This window comes from Colletotrichum graminicola (genome assembly GCF_000149035.1).
Source record: "Colletotrichum graminicola M1.001 genomic scaffold supercont1.12, whole genome shotgun sequence".
Classification (NCBI taxonomy): domain Eukaryota; kingdom Fungi; phylum Ascomycota; class Sordariomycetes; order Glomerellales; family Glomerellaceae; genus Colletotrichum; species Colletotrichum graminicola.
The window spans coordinates 558,503-575,134 of record NW_007361016.1 but is presented as its reverse complement, the minus strand read 5'-3'; the positions used below and the strand labels follow the sequence as shown (position 1 = coordinate 575,134).

The window sequence follows — 16,632 nt, the reverse complement described above, 5'->3', positions numbered from 1 at the left end:
ACCACTTGAGAAACAAGCGGGGAAATGAGACCGAAGCCACGAATGGCGTTTGCTGATTCTCGTGACTAGTCATACCTGAAGAACCTCTGCCTGGTGGAAAACCCATATTCGCTCTCGATGCCAAAGACGCACACATCCCAGCCCCTTCGCCACGTTGAGTTGAAACGCGTCAACTTGTGGAAGAAGATTTGTGTATATGCCAAAGCAAGACCGCTGCAGAGACACGAGTAAGCTGAAGTTTTTTTTTTTTTTTACCTTTCCTATTTCGCCTCTTGTATTCTCTCTCGTTTGCTGTCGTGGGGCAGACGCCGAGACGGAGCTAGTGAAGCACCGTCTCTGTGCAAGTGCCATGCTGCGATCCCGATGTCAACGCTGCTCGACTGTATGGCTCATTTCCATCGCCGCCATTATTGGGAGCCGGCTATCAGTTAGCACCGAGTTTCAGCTGTGGCGCATCTTCATATCGTCCGGGCTGCGATTGCTGACGACAGGCCAATCAGCAACGACCCTTGTCGACATGAGAGGCGTCCGTGATGGCCGTCAGCGATGGAGATCCATGCGATGATAGCTACCTACTGGTTTAGCAGGGTCCTCGAGTTCCCAGTTGCATGCTCCAATGTCGCCTAATGAGAGATGATGCGCGCCGAGTTGCTTTTTGCGTCCGATGCAAGATCAACTCTGGCCTGTCGTCCGTCCACTTACACAACGGCCGGCCGAGTATGCCATTGCCAAGGTCTCGGATCCACGCAGGCCCTTCGCACTGGCCAGGACGAACAGAACCGTCGGCAATCGCATGCACATATGTGACTTCCCATTGCCAGATCCGTGCCACCATGCCCATACTTGCAGTACCAGGGCGGCCTGGTGTACTAGCCACTTGGTGTTCCGCATAGCAATCGTCTGTGGGCTGAAATCTGCTGGCGACCTCCTCGACAAGACGGGGTGACAGGTAGAGTCCAACGCTTTGGGACGATGGAGCGCGCGCGCGGGAGAAGAGGGGGAATCTTGCACACCCAGGGCTCCTGCACAAACAAGACCCGGTCATCGTCGACACAATAGCAGCAAATGAGCACAGCCGGCCTGCTTGGCTGCAGTCTTGTGCATTGTCCTTGTCCTTGTCCCACCTTTTCGGTCTGCTAATCGTCGACGGTAGTATTTCAGGGTTGTTGAAGATTGCGACAACCCATGTGACGAAGCCGTTTGTGTCGGTACGGATACAGTGCTGTGCAAAGGTTTTACCAAGGGGACTCCGAGGAGCCCTGGTATTCCCCTCCAGCCGATGGGTGTCTGTGGGCAGTCCCCCATCCGCAAAACTTCCCGAACTCGAGGATGATGACGAAATGTCTCTTGCCTAGCCACCCTAGGTGATTCTGGCCGCCCCCCTCCCTAACGTGGCGCGTGATGTGATAAATGGGGCCATTCTCACCCTGGTCATCGAAAAGAGACTTAGTGGCCGACGTGCAGGAAGCTCTGGTCAAGAGGAAGCCGCGGATAATTGAGGAAAATAGGGGCTGCAGGCTGACCTCATATGTGTCAGAGCCGTGTACGACAATGGGCCTTGTCGAGTCCGATATCTGCTTTATTGAGTCCTCCGCGTCATGTCATGGGCGTCTCCTGCTGAATCGCGCCGAAATGTCTGTTGATGCATCCTAGCAGGCAGTCAGCCCATCGGGCCTTGGAGCCTGTCTCGACTGACCCGTCCAGTTCCGTCCCCGCTCGCCGATGGACGGCATCAACATGGAGAAGAGGGAGAGATATAGAAGCAGAGAAGTTTGAGTCTAAATTAGTGTTCAAATTCGTGACGATCAAGAGGCACCACGCGAGTCGGGTCGCAGACGCAGACACAGACTGGGCCCTAAGCCACTCGCTTTTCTCTCGTGTAAGAAGGCCGTTGTCTTGCACAAGTCAGAAGCTCCAAGAAAGGCACGACGTTCGGCTAGCTGGAGCATTATGGCGGAGACCTTCCTTGATCCCATCAGTTTCGCCCGCCTTCAACCGTACCTATTGCTAGCAGGGGTTGGGGTCGATAGTGTGCGCGCCATTACCGGGGTCCAGCCGATGATAAGTCACCATGGCACGCAGGCCGGAGCGATTGGCTAATGAGGTTTCTACCGACAAGAACCGTGTCTGTGCGAGAAAATAAAGGACCTAAGAGCAACGCCAACAGGCCTGATCCGCCAGGTGAGTCAGGCCAGAAGATTGTCGAGGATTTTCCCGCCTCCATTGGCCCTTCACGCATCTTGGACTGACTTCGTGCCTCACATCAGCTGGCGCGGACAGGATATCGAGACGCAGCTGAATGGCCCAACCCGACACGTCTTGTTGGGCTGATTGTCACCAGCAGGGATGTGATTATTGTTGTACCGAGTATCATAATACGCTTTTGGATTCGAGTGCTTCTGGTGTCGCACAAAGTTGGAGCTCGGCTTGTTCAGACAGTTGAAAAAACTCGACTCTGCCTCTGCTTCCGCCTTGCATGGTGGATCCATCTCCAGTAGAGTTGTGCGTCAAAACAGTCGTCTTACCCCTCAGCAGCACCTCGATCGTCGCGATGTTGAGCTCGGAGAAACCGGCAATAAAGTTGGCCGGCATCGCTGCTTTTAGAGCATGCTAGGGCCCTCGTCCAGTCTTTGTTTGACATTGACCTGAAATCGTCAAACAGCAGCCTTGCAGAACGTGTTACAAGCACTGAGGACGGAAGGGTACTTTGATCTCGTCCATTCGTCGCCTTTGAATGGAGACCCAGGTCCAGGGCTATAGTGGTGTGTTCCAAGTTGAGCCGTCTGCATGCTGAATCATTCATACAATCCACAACGGCTCCTCGGCCGCTCGGCCTGCCGCCTTGTCGTCTGTCGTTATGCCGTCTCCTAATCCGAGAAGTCGTCAGGCCGTCAGGCCGTCAGACAGAAAATTCCAACGCTAGTGAAGTCGCCATATGCTCTTGTACCTATCGGTCTAGCTCCCCGAACGGAAAGTTGGGGTCTCCAGCCGCCGTCTGCAAAACGAGATTCTGCAAAGGCAATGATTCATTTCACTGCTGAGGTCGGTAGCAGAGGAAGGTCTCCGCTTGGATCGGAGCTAATGCCACGGCACACCTCTTGTCGAAAACTCTCATGTTCCTGAGGATGGCGAGGGCATTGGGATACTGAGCTCGTCGAATACTGACAAGGGCTACTCAGGTACCGTACAGCGGTCAAGTTGTAGACAAGTGTGAATCTGCGGGCTGTGTCTAAAGCAATAATAGTAAGCGCTGTTCGGTCCAGATTCATGATGGGCTGGCTGCTGTCGTCCGAACCTGGTCTTTTGGGAAGTAAAAGCGGCCAGTGAGAGGAACGACGACTGCTGACCCAAAAGTTGCCAGGAAGACGGGTAGATATTTTGGTCTCCTGCCGAAGAAGCCGGGAAAAGCGCGGATACCACGGGCTGTTTGTTTCTCTTGCAAACTTCCCGCGAAGCGGCTTACGATTCGCCCTGGTCATTCGAGACACCTGTCGTCGCTTCTTTGTCGACAATCAAGTCACTGGTCTAGTCCGACCCTTTGCTTCAGGGGCTTTTATGCCGGATGCCATGCTGTGCGGGCGACGCCTCTGTGGTCCACACAGAGTGCAGAAAAGAGTGTGGGAGTGTCGATTATGGATGTGAGTTTCGGGAGAAGGCCGCGACGCTTGCGGTGATGAGAGAGGGTGGGCGGGTCTACGCTGGACTGCCCCTTACAAGTGGCACACTTCTGAACTCTGAGTGAGTAATGATCGCTCCCGCACCTCATCTACGCAAGCCGGAGAGCCACTCTGCCGCAGGAATCCTGCACACTTCCTTTTTCCATGCAGCCGGTCGCAGCGTCGTTAGATGGGGCAGGGGGCAGTTCTCCGACATGGTCCCCTGTCGACAACCGATTCTGGATAGGTGTTTGAAAAGTCCAGATGGATCGCAAGCCATGAAATATCGCCGAATATCAGAACAGATATGGCCCGCCAGGGCCGGAAGACAACGCATGCTCCAGAGTAAGATCACGCTTCACCGGTGTAGGCCATAGATGGACCGGCCTCGATTGGCATCATCCCAGGCTGTGGCCCTCGGGCAAATCCACTTTGGGCTTCCCATGCAGCGACCACCTCCCCAGGATGTGGGATACGGCATGGAACTGCATGTTTTGAGGCCTACACACGGAGTGAGACTTAAATGCGAGGGCTCCAAGTTCGTCACGCCGAATTCCATGAAGAGAAGCAAGCGATTTGACAGTGAGCAGACGGGGTCGAGGAGGGAAAACACCCCAGAGCCGGCCGCTCTTGTGTCGGGAGCTCCTGTAAGGTGTGGACGGAAAGATCTCGACAGGTCTGGGCCGCGTGAGAAAAGGAGGCATCAGAGGTTGTCCAGTGACAAGGCGTAGTCGAGCCAAGACGGACGCCGAGCCTCGGACCCTGTTCTCCGTCGGAGGTGGTGTTGATGTTAGTGTTAGTGTGAGTAATAGTAGCTTTGGGCGATCCGGAATCTAGGCCTCGTTGCACTGGGGCACTGGCCAAATACCCAACGAGGTTTCTCAGCCGTACGGGCATTTATGTCGACAGTGCGAGAAGACAGTGTTGGGGGCGAACCGGAGCACTTGCGATTCGACGAAGGCCAAGAGATAGATGTTTGGGTTGAGATGCGTATCGGCATGAAAGTTGACGTTATACCGTGAGGGGGGGGGGGGGGGGGGGGGCCAAGGTCAAAGTGATGAGTTACGGCGGGTGGCGCGTCGCGCGGGCCAAGGTAGCCCCGTCGATAAACTATACAAGCAATACGAAAGTGTTTTCAAGATAAGAAAGAGAAGAAGAAGAGCAATGCGGGTTGGATGGTAGATGACGATCCAGATAATGAGAGCCAAGGAAGGATGCTACTCGTAGCCTTATCCCTTTTTTTTTTCTCTTTTTTTTTCTTTTCTTTCTTTGCAACAGGAAGGTTCAAACAGGATGGATTCAACGGATGGAGCAAGGAAGGAGGAGACTGGGCCCTGAGGCCAGGCACGGTCGTGTAAGTGTGTAAGCGGCAGGTACGTAGCTTCTTTCCTGCCTTACACTGCCTGTCGCCGTTGTTGTTGCTTTTCATCCCCTGCTTACCTTCCTTGGGTACTATCCGTACTTCTGCGTGGCATGCGACTGGTAGGTCATGGCTGCCGCGCGCATTCCCCACCAAGGTAGGTAGACAGGGCAGAGCGGGCGCGTGGAAAAGGACCGTCACCGTCTTCCTGCGTGACAGACAGCCGGGTATAGTATCATTCTAAGCATTGGTTGCGAACGAGAGCGACCGGTCAGAGGGAAATGCAGGCGCCAAGTTGTGGGAGTATGCAGCGGGCAGAGGATACATATGGCCAGGCTTGGAAACACGCCTACATGCGGAACACGGAGTAAGTACATGGGTAGGTGGTATCGATGCTGCTAGCGAGTGCAAAAGGAAGTCGTGTCGTCGCCCGGCGGCTTACACAGGAATCCAAAAGGGTCCTTTGGTTTCCGTCTGGAATCTGCCACCTCGGGTGGTCTTCTGCGACTTTCAGACATCGATACGGATAAACGACTAATACGGTCAGTGTAGTCTTGTTGTCTGCCTGCCTGCCTGCCTGTCCTCCGCGTCTCCGATTCCGACGAACCTCACCCCTCGCCCGGTTGAGCTGAGCTGGGCTTGGGTGGGCTGGACTGGAGTAGGCTTTTGTCCATAGCCCTTCTCGTTCACTTATTCCCTCTTCTCTTTTCTCTCTCCCTCTCTCTCTTTCTCTCTCTCTGTCTGTCTCTCTTCCTTTGGACGCGACGAGCAAGTAAGCAACGGACCGGCCGTCAGACGGGCAGAATAGCCGCGATTGGTCTTGGCAAATGGGTGGTGGTAATAGTTCCATCAAACCAGCGAGGGGTCGGCCAGTGGCTGCAACAGGAACAGAAACAGAAACACAGCAAAGCAAGCAAGCACCTGGCTTCTTGGTCGACGACTCCCCAGTGCCGTTATGCTTTTGCTCTGCTGTTAGTGTTGCTGGCGCTGACGCCCGGCGCATGGCATCCCTGTCAATGTCTCCCTGGCGCCATCATTGTCCGTGCTCGTGCCCAGATGAATGGACCCACTATTTCGAGCTCCTCTTTCTGAATAGGCTGCATACTACTGCGTGTTATCGGACAGGGATTGGTGAAGCGGTCATGCTGATGAATGAACCGTTTTCCGTTCTCTCTCTCTCTCCCCCTCCCCTCTCTATTTCAGGTAGTTCGTACGGCCAGAAATTGAAATCGAAACTCCTCGAAACGGACAGGGCCTTTTGCACACCTCTTGCAGGCAGGCAGACTGGCTGGCTGGCTGGCTGTACATTAGAGAGGTCACTGACCTTGCCTGCCTGCCCGTCCGTCTGTTTGTCCCCGTGTTGTGGATAGGGCCGCTACTCGTATTCGGGGCCTAGTGCCCAGTTCCTCATTCTGTCCGTTTTGCTTTCCACTTCCCTGTCATCATCAGTTATGACTGAAGACTGAGAGGAGACAAACGGTACCATGTAAGTCAAGGGTTTAAGAAATAAAAATCTAGGCAGTTGGGAAAAATTGGAGGAAGGCCATCCCCCCTCCCGCCCATCCCCCCTTCCTCTTCCTTCCCGTCCATCCATCCCTCTGTGTCGTCGTTTGACTTCTTTTTCTGCTGCTCCCACCCCCCCTCTTCAGTTAGCGTGCTCGCCACACCCCCAAAGGCCGCCGTCGCCATCGCCGTTCTTCTCTGGCTCTTCTGCATGCCTTCGGTTTGGCCCATGTTCCCTGTCACCGTCATCATAAACTACACTACCTACCTAGTAGTCGCATTCGCGGCCCCAATCCCAAGTCCAATCTCAATCCCAGGCTCCCCCAAGACCCTCGCCCCGGTCCCAAATCCATTCCTTTCCCAGCTTTCCAATCTGCGTCGCGCTGCACCGGGACAGGTATCTGCACCTCTCTGCTGCTCGCTGCTGCTGCTGCTGTTACCTACATCGTACCTACTGTGCATGCATCGACCCACCCTATGCTAGGTAGCCTAGCAGCTTCTCCTTTGGTAGGGATAGGTAGGTAACTACTACGTAGTATGTAATCCAACAGGCTCAATCAAGGCCGTTCCCTTTTCCCACCACCACCGACCCGCATCGCACCTGCTGATGCGACCTGCTCACCTGCGCTATCCTACCTCATCCGTTTTCATTGGCATTTTCCAACTCCCATTCATCTTGTCACGGTCTTGACTATTCCCTCCTGCCTCGCCCCGAGATTCGACGTCACAAACCCCGACCAAGCAGCCCACGCACGCCGTACGCGTCTGCGAGAAAGAAGATACAGACAGCACCCGATATCCCAGCTTCCGGAAGAATAACGCCACCGGAGCCCAACAGCAAAATTCACGAGGCTACCTACTCTGTACGGTACTGTACACTACCAACGCAACGGGGGGCCCTTGTCACTTCACCACCCCGTCGCATCCCATCCCATCCCCATCGCGTCGCAGCGCCTCGCTCCGCCATCACCTTGCCTTGTCTACCTTTCCCCTCGACCACTTGACCCTCCGTCTATCTGTCTGTCTGTCTGTCTGCCAGCGACGTAATCGTTGTCGACTCCGTCGCCATCCTACTACCTACTTACCTACTTGAGCGACTCGCTCTTCTCCGTCTTCTTCGGCGCTATCCATTGCTTCTTCCTACTAGATCCCCAATTTGCCGAAGCGCGTCTGTCCACGCCCCTCATTTTGCTTTCCGTACACTCTCGCGCAAGCCCTCCGCCGAGAATACAGAATTCACCCCCTGGACGGCAGAGGGGGCATTCTTTGACAAGCGCAAGTATCCGACCACGCCGCTACACCCCCATAGCTACTACTTATCCATCTGCACGGCTGCAGGTACTCCAATTCTGCGCCGCCTGCCTCACCTCAACCAGGTCACTACCGTTGCTGGCTGTCTGCTGAATGGTAATTTGGCTTCGCACCCCCAGCGACACCGTCAGACGGCCGCCGGCCACCACCATCCATCCATCCATCCACCCTACCCTGCCCTGCCTTGTCTTGCCGTTCCCAGTCGCCCACTTCTCCCCGTCCATCCATCACCTGTCTAACACCTTACCACCCGGCATCTTTGCGAACACCAGCCAACCATCCGGCCATCTTCCCTCCTTCACCACCGCGCGCGCGCAACTTCATCGGCGACGGCCTCCATTCTGCTCCCACACTTATCTCACCATCTCGCCTGTCGCGAAACAAAGACGAGTATCTCGCCGTCTCTCTCTCTCTCTCTCTCTCTCTCTTGTTCGGATAATACAGAATATCGGAGTCTGCGCTTTGCCACGCCGACGAGACGGGTGTGAAAAAATCGCTAAATCCTCGCCACGCGATCGTCTTCGCATTTTACCAAGCAGTTGCTGCACACAGGCCCCTTCACCGAAAGAACCTACTTGTCGCGCCGCAGGCCCCAGGACCCTACTGACACTTTATTGGGTTCTATGTACGGCTTGGTTGTACCGACACTGCAACTCAACTCTTGCATTTTCATCCAGAATTCAGAGTTTACTTAACCATACCCCCCCCCTTCTGAGAAGAGCGAGCAAGAGGCACAAAAAAAGCTTCCATTCGATTTCTTCTCAAGTCCAGTCTCCTTACCCGTTATTACTCGACACCTTCCCGCCAGGAACATTTCAAAGCTTTGCGCCAACCACATGCACGCATAAGTCTGCCCTGCAACGCCCAGCGCACCCTCCCTCCAAGACTAGGCGCTGCCCTCGACCGCGACCCAGCCGGGAGGCAATCCAACTGTATCAAGACACGTCGTTGTGGTCTTGATCTTGACGAACCTGCTGGGAGACGTTTGCGCGCTCAATGTACTCCACGCAGCCGAACGGAGCCGATAGTGCGACAATCAACCCAGCTGCTCTCAACTCTCCTGGTACGTGACTTATTTGCTCTTCAAGGCCCCCTCCCCAGTTTCACACCCCCGCCCGCGCTACCCAGCCTGCCCGCTAGCCGTCATCGCATTCCACTGCGAGGCCCTGGCCGTGCTGCTGACCAAATCTTCTCTCCACGCACAACCACTCGCCTGTTTAAGCCGTGGCTATGACCTTTCCCAACATGGACATCTTTGCCCTGTACATAATGCTTACCACTTCGCTCGTCACCTAGACCTACTCAACGCAACCACTCGCGGCATCAAAAGAAGCCGCTCTCCAGACAACTTTCAGGGAACTGTTCTTGCAGTTGACGCTGGTACGGTTCTTTTTGTCCCGCGCGAAACCCCGTCGTGCTTGTGCTATTTAGCATTCGCCCGTGTCACCTCTTGCTTCCTTTCCACGGTGCGCAACGCGATACAAGCTAACACTGGTGTCTCCTTTGCAGGCGACTCCAACCCGAGAAAACGTGGAAAGCCAATGAAGCCCAGAACATCCGGAAGCAATTCCGAGACGGCCGGCCCAGCCCAAGTACCCAACATGCCTCAAAACATCCCCCCTCCGCAAACCCCCCAGAACCAGAGCGCGCCGCTCCCAGGGGGGCAAGCCGTCGCCTACGCGCCCGCGCAGGCTTCACCTCCGCCAAAGACCACCCCTACGAAGACCACCCTGAAGGCCTTGCCTACTGTCAGAGACCACACCACTGACCAGCTAAACCCCGCCGGCGACGAATACCTCCCGAGAGAAATCGACGAGTTTGGAGAGAAGAAGGTGATGCCCAACGGTCAGCTCCTTGGCGGCCGTGAATACCGATGCCGAACGTTCTTGGTCCCCAACCGGGGTGACAAGTTGTTCATGCTAGCGACCGAGTGCGCGAGGGTACTGGGATACCGAGACTCGTATTTGCTCTTCAACAAGAACAGGTCGCTCTACAAGATCATCGCCAGCCAGCCCGAGAAGGATGACCTCGTCAGCCAGGAAATCCTGCCATTTTCTTACCGGTCGAGACAGATTGCCATTGTCACAGCACGATCAATGTTCCGCCAGTTTGGGAGTCGTGTCATTGTCAACGGCAGGAGAGTTCGTGACGACTACTGGGAAACCAAGGCCCGCAAGCAAGGATTCACAGAGGCCGACCTCGCCGGCGAGAAGCGCCCCGGAGCTGCCAAGGCCAGAGAGGCCGCTGCCGAGGCCCAAAATCAGGTCCTGCTCGGTGGCCCTCACGGTGAAATCGTATACAGCAACACGCCCAGTCAATTCCCCGGCGCCCCTCAACCCCAAATCGTCCAACCAGGTATGCTTGGAGCGCCAACCGGAACCACGACCAGAATGCCCGTGATAACACTAGGATCAGAGCTCAGTGACAGCCGCCCTCGCGACTACAGCGGGATCCTCAAGGGCGGCCCACGCCAGGAGATCACCGGACCGGCTTACCAGGACCAGACGCGACCTGCTCAGATTGGCGAGGTTCACACCCAGGCGCACCACGCCGCCGAATACAATCGGACACTGAACCAACAACGAGATATGCGCGGCGACTACCTCCAAGGCATCTGGAGACGGCCACACGAGCAGCCGCAGTCGGCGAGCCTTGCCCAGAACGTCGCCACGAGTGACGCAGCCGCCCCCCCTGCACGTGCGACGCAATCCCCACATACATCGACAAGCAACATGCCGCAGTCCGGCATCGTGCCCAACCAGAGCCCCCAGCAGATGATGATGACCGCTCCGCCGTACTCTCAATCGATCCATGCGCAGAACCCGATCAGCCAGGCCCCGATGAGAGGTATGGCCCAACCGTCTTCCCAAAAGAACAACAAGCCAACGACTTTGCCTGCAACAGGAAGTACCAGCAGCATACCGCAAGGCGGCGCTCAAGGCTATCACTACCCTGGGACCGGCCAGATGTGGCCTCAAACGCAGCAAAACCCTCAACAGCACAATTACCCCGGGTACACGACGCAAGGCCAGCAGCCTCATCAGCAACCTCCAGCTCCTCAACTGCGACATGCCAACAGTGGCGTGCAGCCAGCGATGCAGTTTTCGGGGATGCCCGGCATGGGACAGAGCTACGGGGCTGGCCAGGGGATTTACCCCGCGGATCAGACTCCTCGCCAGTACATGCCTCAGCCGAACCAAGGATCTCCGGCTGTTACACAGGCTTGGTCCAACCAACAGACGCCTGCGCAGTGGTGGACAAACCAGCCTCAATGAAGGAAGAAAGGGGTCGAAACACGATGAGCCAGTCTCTCCCCTGCACCTTGAACTTTTCTCAATAGCGTCATGTCAACACATTTTCCTATTCATTATATACGCGGCGGTGACTCCCTGGATTTCGCCGGTTCGGCAGACTTGTTGCTGCCCTTCTGAAGGATACCCGAGCATACACTAAGGTGGAGGCTATGTGCTTTTGGGCCGCCGGCCTGTCACTTCGTACAGCATTTTGGCCAACAAGTATGGATAGTGGAGTCGATGGAGGGGGGGGGGGGGGGGGGGGGGGGATCCGTGAACACATTGCCTCAGGTCACGGGGGGTGGGTTGGCCCCTTCACTGTATTTCGTTTCCTTCTTATTCGATTTCTTTGGGTTTTTGGTATCGAGGGAGAATGCATTGCTCACTTCGATTGGCCCGTCTGGTTCGATTCTCTCGTCCTGTCTGGATCATGTTTGTCTTTTCTTTGTCCCTTTTTTTATTTTTTTTATCTGTTATTCGTCTCTTCTCTCCTTTTCTCGCCGTTAACACATGGGCAATTTCGACTCCAATTTGATACCAACACCGTCTTCTTGTCGCCGACTCGCTTCGCGCACACCATATTAGTTTAGTCCTCGTCCCCCGAATACGACTTCAGGAACACTCAATTCACGCGTCTTTTCCCGCCACACGTTGGAACTCGCTTTATCCGACAACGGTCTGCAGGCACTACGCTGACAATTTCGCACTTCGGCAATCGCCTGCCAGCAACGGTTTGACCAACGACGGCGGAAAGTGCTTCTACAAAGTTGTGCATAGAGCCAACACATTCCAGCATCTATGACGCGGCTATGAAGCTTTCATGCCGAGGACCATTCCAAGCACCCGCGACAATGGCATTGGTGTCGCGGTATCGATCGGGTCCGTGCCGTACGGCCGAGCGCGTCCCCGATTTGGAGACGAGGACGAAAAAACGAGGACTACAAGGGAGGGCGACAAATTACAATAATCGAGGACTCATCCTTTTCGAACACGACAAGATGGCATTGGGATTTCAACGTCGATATGGACGAGGGGCCCGCTGTCCCTGCTCATTGGCGGTCGAATGATTTTGGCCTTATTTTTGTGTTGGCCAATACGGCAGCATCGAAGGAGTTGTCTCTTTGCTAGGGTGGTGGGACATGCTGTTTGCCGTTGCGTTTTGGCTATCAGGGACCTGGGAGGGAAGCGCCATCGTCCGACATGGGGTGGGATTTGTTTCGTTTCTTCCACGTCAAGGGCACGGGGGGAGGGCTTCTTCGGGTCGTACGAGGGCCATATCGATCGAACACTCTACTAGTGTTATTCAGTTGGGCATCTGTTTCTTCCCTGCATCATTATTTGTATACTTGCTTTGCGACGACCGTTATTTTTATTATTACTATTTCGTGTGGATAAGGGGGAAGGGCCATTTGGGAGACATGGCCCCCTGGGCCTCCCGTTGCAGATTTGGTTTTCAGTCTAATGCAGATGTGTTTCTTTTTTGAATTCTAACCTGACGCGTTTTCCATCAAGTGTCCTGTGTCTTGGTTGGGACAACTATACAAAGTAGGACGAGGATGACCAGCAACAAACTGCCCCGCAAGATGCATGTGCCATCTGGTCGTTCTCTTAAAGTTTTCCCGCTTGGAGAGAGGGGGGTGTGTGTCAACGAAGGAAGAATAAAGAGATACTCAGGCTCCTCGTTATCGGGACGCAAACCGTATGTTTCGAGACAAGGGCAAAAAGAATAGAAAGGGGTCTGTGTGGCAGCCCCATCGATGTTTATTTTTCACTTGTTTGGACCATACCACACACACGCACACGCACACACACCCTCTCCTCCTCCCTAGCCATGCCGCCGGGCTGTTGCCGCTTTACGAGCTTCACTCCCCCCCTCCCCCCCCTTCGTCTCCCTTTTCACTTTGTCTCGTAATTGGCAGGGTTGCAGCACGTAACTGGGTCTTTCTTCTTGCAGAGGTTTGGTCTCACGTGCTTTGACGACTCGGCCGAGGAGGCCTGGCCAGGGACGGGGTGAGGTGGGAGGTAAGGCGAAGGATACGAGGAACCCCGAGGTTGGGTCAGACCTGCTGTTGCGAAGCTTGTTTTGGCGAGACCCCTCGGCATAAAATGCTACCGGCCTCGACGTACGGAGGTGTTTGTCTACTTGGGTCCCCGAGGTTCGCCGTTCTGCGGAGAGCGAGAGGGTGATGATCATGGAGGTTGACGGCACATTTCGAGATGCATTCGGCGCACTGGTTTTGCCTTGCTCGGAAAGACGCAGGCTGTCTGTTGTGTTTATGCGGCGTATGTCTGTGTGTGCGCTGGTCGCGTGGCAGAGGCGCGGGGGGGAGGAGGAAGGGGGAAGGGGGGCTCAGGCCTTCGGTTCCTGCGTCCCCGACCATTTACTGTCGTCTGAAATTGCCTTGCAACAAGACAAGAGAGAGGGAGGACATGGGCCGTGATTCCTGTGCAGTGGTGGTTACGGTGGCACAAGTTGGTGGTGGTGGCGTTGGTGGTGAACCTACTGCAGTCGTCAGGAGGATGGATTTATGGTTAAAAATTAGATATACTTACTAATGCAGTCCCGGCTTTCCCACATACTCTCACACACACTTCACAAACAGCCTCTTTCTCGTGTTGATTGTTGCCCCGTTTCTTGAATAGGTATGTTCACTGCAATGCACGAAACCTAATCCCAAAAAGGGAGGGAGTTCGCAGGGCACGCAGTGTGCACAGCAAGCAGAGAGAGAGAGAGAGAGAGAGAGAGAGATCGGGACTTTGCAGCCGATAGAAAGGCAAGGAAGCGAGACAGCGACATTGCCGGCCGAACCGGAGAACGCAAGGCACGATCCCATTTGCCAGCTCCAGCTTTGCCCATGAACTGCTGGTCTGGCTGCTGGGCTTCTCTCAAGCCGCCCCCAGTCGTCACCCTAACCACCACGACGACCACCAATACTACCAATGCTACCCCCCCTTTCCTCTCTACTACCCGGTCTACATGATGGCCGGTGGGGGCCTAATTGCGATGCCTGTCCGCATGTGTGTTTGTGCGGCTCTGTTACTCCTGTCATCTCCGGAGCGTGCGTGCTGTTTGTCCCCGCCGAGTCCGTTGCCCTAATTGGTTTCTAGCTGGTGCCAGTTTCGGGGAGAAGTTTTCCTAGCAGAGGGAAGGGGAGGGAGCGTCCGCTCGCTTCATTGTGTCTCTCGGGTAGCATCGATGCGGACGGGTCGGAGCAATAAGCCTCCAAGCACCGGTTAGGGTCAGTGATTCTTCCCCAAATATGCATTTCATAAGAGAAGAAGTGTATATTACCTGATAAATAAGAAAACAGTCCGATTTCTTTCTTTGGTTTTTTTTTTCTTTCTTGCTTTCCTACCGTTACCCAAACGGGGAGCCTCTTGCCATACTCCTCCTCCTCCTCCTCCTCCTCCTCCTCCCCGAGCAGCCTAGACACGTACCTCATGTTCGGAACCTCGTATTCTCGGCGATGAGCCCGAAACTTCGTTCATTTGCAACCAGAGGTTCGTCCAAGCGCGTTTCTCAGCGCAGGCCGTCCAGCCCAGAGCTGGGATAGCATGAATCAGCGAGGTGACCCATTTAGTCGCTCTCATCTCCATCAAGTGCCTCATCAACATCGCTGCCCTCGCCCTTCTCCTCCAGCGCGTCTTGTGTCTCGTCGCCGCTGCCCTCCCCTTCCTCCTCCTCCTCCTCCTCGTCGTTGTCGTCGTCGTCGTCTTCGTCAGCCTCCTCTTCGTCATCCTCCTGATCCTCTTCGGCTTCCTCCTCAGGCTCTGTCTCGGCGTCTTCAACATCCTCGTCGGCGGTCATGGCTGAATCATCTACACGGGCCTTCTTGGCCCGTGGAGCTGTGTCGGAAGATGCTGTCGTCATGACGCTATCGTCGGCATTTGAGAGGAGGGATGCATCTGCTGCCGTGGCCGCGGCCGTCACCCCGACTGCCGCGCCCGCCGCCGCGCTTCCGCCCTTCTTGGCGGCTACCTTTTGACGGTAGCTGTTGCGTTTCGCCGACTGGATTTGGTTGTATTCTACACATCAGATGAGTAACGTTATACTGCGTAATTGGCCTCGGAGAGTCATCGGTGAGACGGATGTACAATGGGAGTGGGTGAGTGTAGATGCAAAGACCGTGTGTACAAAGGGGAACAGGCAAACGCACTGGCAAATTCCTGCTCCAAGGGCTCACGCAGGAAACCGTACTCAATGTCGTCAAGGGCCTTGAAGACATCTTCGGCACTGACGGTTTTCTTATTGGCGTTGACAGTGATTTCATTGGCACTGCAAGCGGAAAGCCGGTCAGCTCCATCAGTTCCTCTCTCCCAACATTGAGATGTGGAGGCTGGGGGGGGGGGGGGGGGGGTATCTCTCGGACAAGACATCTCACGAGAGATACCACAAGGATGGGAGGGACGGAACGTACTGCGCGGCGAGATAGTTGATAAAGACAGTCGCGCTCTTGCTCATGGCCAGGACAGCATTCCCCTGGATCTGCGTATTGGGCGGGAGCACGCCCTTTGCTAGCCTGGTGATAATGGACTTGGGCAAGTTGAGGTCCTACAAACCCAAGTCAGTCACGGCCCACACCCCATCAGGCAAAAGGATATGGCACGTCATGACGAACCTCGATGGTGAGAGCATCCCTATCGGCCTTGGCCATCTTGTCGTGAGTCTGGCTCTCCTTCTTCTCCGAGCCCGCGTGCGGCACCGTCGTCGTGGTGGTCAGCGGCGTCGTCGATGATGCCGGCCGCATCGCGGCACCGGCTGCACCGGGCGTGACGGCGGAGGCGGCGAGAGGCACGCTGGATGGCGTGGCAGAGGCGGACGCAGATGCCGATGCCTTTGCCTTTGTCTTTACCTTTGCGGCCGACGACGGAGTGCCGGCCGCTACGTGGGCGCCGGTTTTGGTCGCGGAGGCCGGCGTGGCGGCGGCGGCGGCGGCGGCCGGGTCTTCGTCCATGACGATGAAGCGTGCGTTGGATACGTCGCTCCTGCGGCTCGCGTCGCTTTTGCGCGGAGGCATTCTTGTCGTGTCGTCGGAGGTTTAGGGGAAGGAGGGGAGGGGTGGAGGGCTTTGAGCCAACGAGCAAGCACCAAAAGCAGGAATTAATGTGGGGTGGAAACTGGAGGTCCAAACCCCCTTGGGGAGTTGGTTCTCTCTGGGTTCCACGCGGGCGGGGCCTGGTGGGATCGGATGTGTTGGCGAGTGGGTGGGTTGGGTGGATGCTTGCGAGCTTTCGCCTCGGGAGCTGTTGTTCGTCGGCGATTTGACGAGGCGTCCAAGTTTTTCACGCTCACTCAGGGGAGATGAGCGAAGAGGGAGGGGATGTGGTGGTGTGTGCTTCCTTTCCGTACGGCCTGGTATTATTCTTTGGCTCCAAAGGCGGGTTATCAGAGTTCACTAGGTAGATCACCGTCGTAGGCTCAGTATGGGCGTCTCTCCGTTGTTGTTGATGGGCATTGTGGCTAGGTAGGTATTCACCGTGGATAAGGCGATGCTCAGTTGGGGGACGT

At 55.6% G+C, this 16,632-nt stretch overlaps 3 protein-coding genes across 3 annotated transcripts; 1 reads left to right on the top strand and 2 right to left on the bottom strand.

The window, feature by feature from the left end:
* Window positions 1-2,258: 2,258 nt before the first annotated feature.
* On the bottom strand, window positions 2,259-2,592 carry GLRG_03965 (uncharacterized protein; the record flags this gene model as incomplete). The annotated part of the gene is made up of 2 exons (XM_008094650.1): window positions 2,259-2,461; window positions 2,526-2,592. The coding sequence occupies 2 exons, from the start codon at window positions 2,590-2,592 to the stop codon at window positions 2,259-2,261; spliced, it is 270 nt and encodes an 89-aa protein (XP_008092841.1).
* Window positions 2,593-9,371: 6,779 nt separating this feature from the next.
* Window positions 9,372-11,105, top strand: GLRG_03964 (chromatin remodelling complex subunit; the record flags this gene model as incomplete). Its single annotated transcript, XM_008094649.1, has 1 exon — window positions 9,372-11,105. The coding sequence occupies one exon, from the start codon at window positions 9,372-9,374 to the stop codon at window positions 11,103-11,105; it is 1,734 nt and encodes a 577-aa protein (XP_008092840.1).
* A 3,595-nt stretch (window positions 11,106-14,700) lies between these two features.
* Window positions 14,701-16,141, bottom strand: GLRG_03963 (histone-like transcription factor and archaeal histone; the record flags this gene model as incomplete). Its single annotated transcript, XM_008094648.1, has 4 exons — window positions 14,701-15,149; window positions 15,281-15,399; window positions 15,542-15,675; window positions 15,743-16,141. 4 exons carry the CDS (start codon window positions 16,139-16,141, stop codon window positions 14,701-14,703), a joined length of 1,101 nt encoding a protein of 366 aa, XP_008092839.1.
* Between the last annotated feature and the right edge of the window lie 491 nt (window positions 16,142-16,632).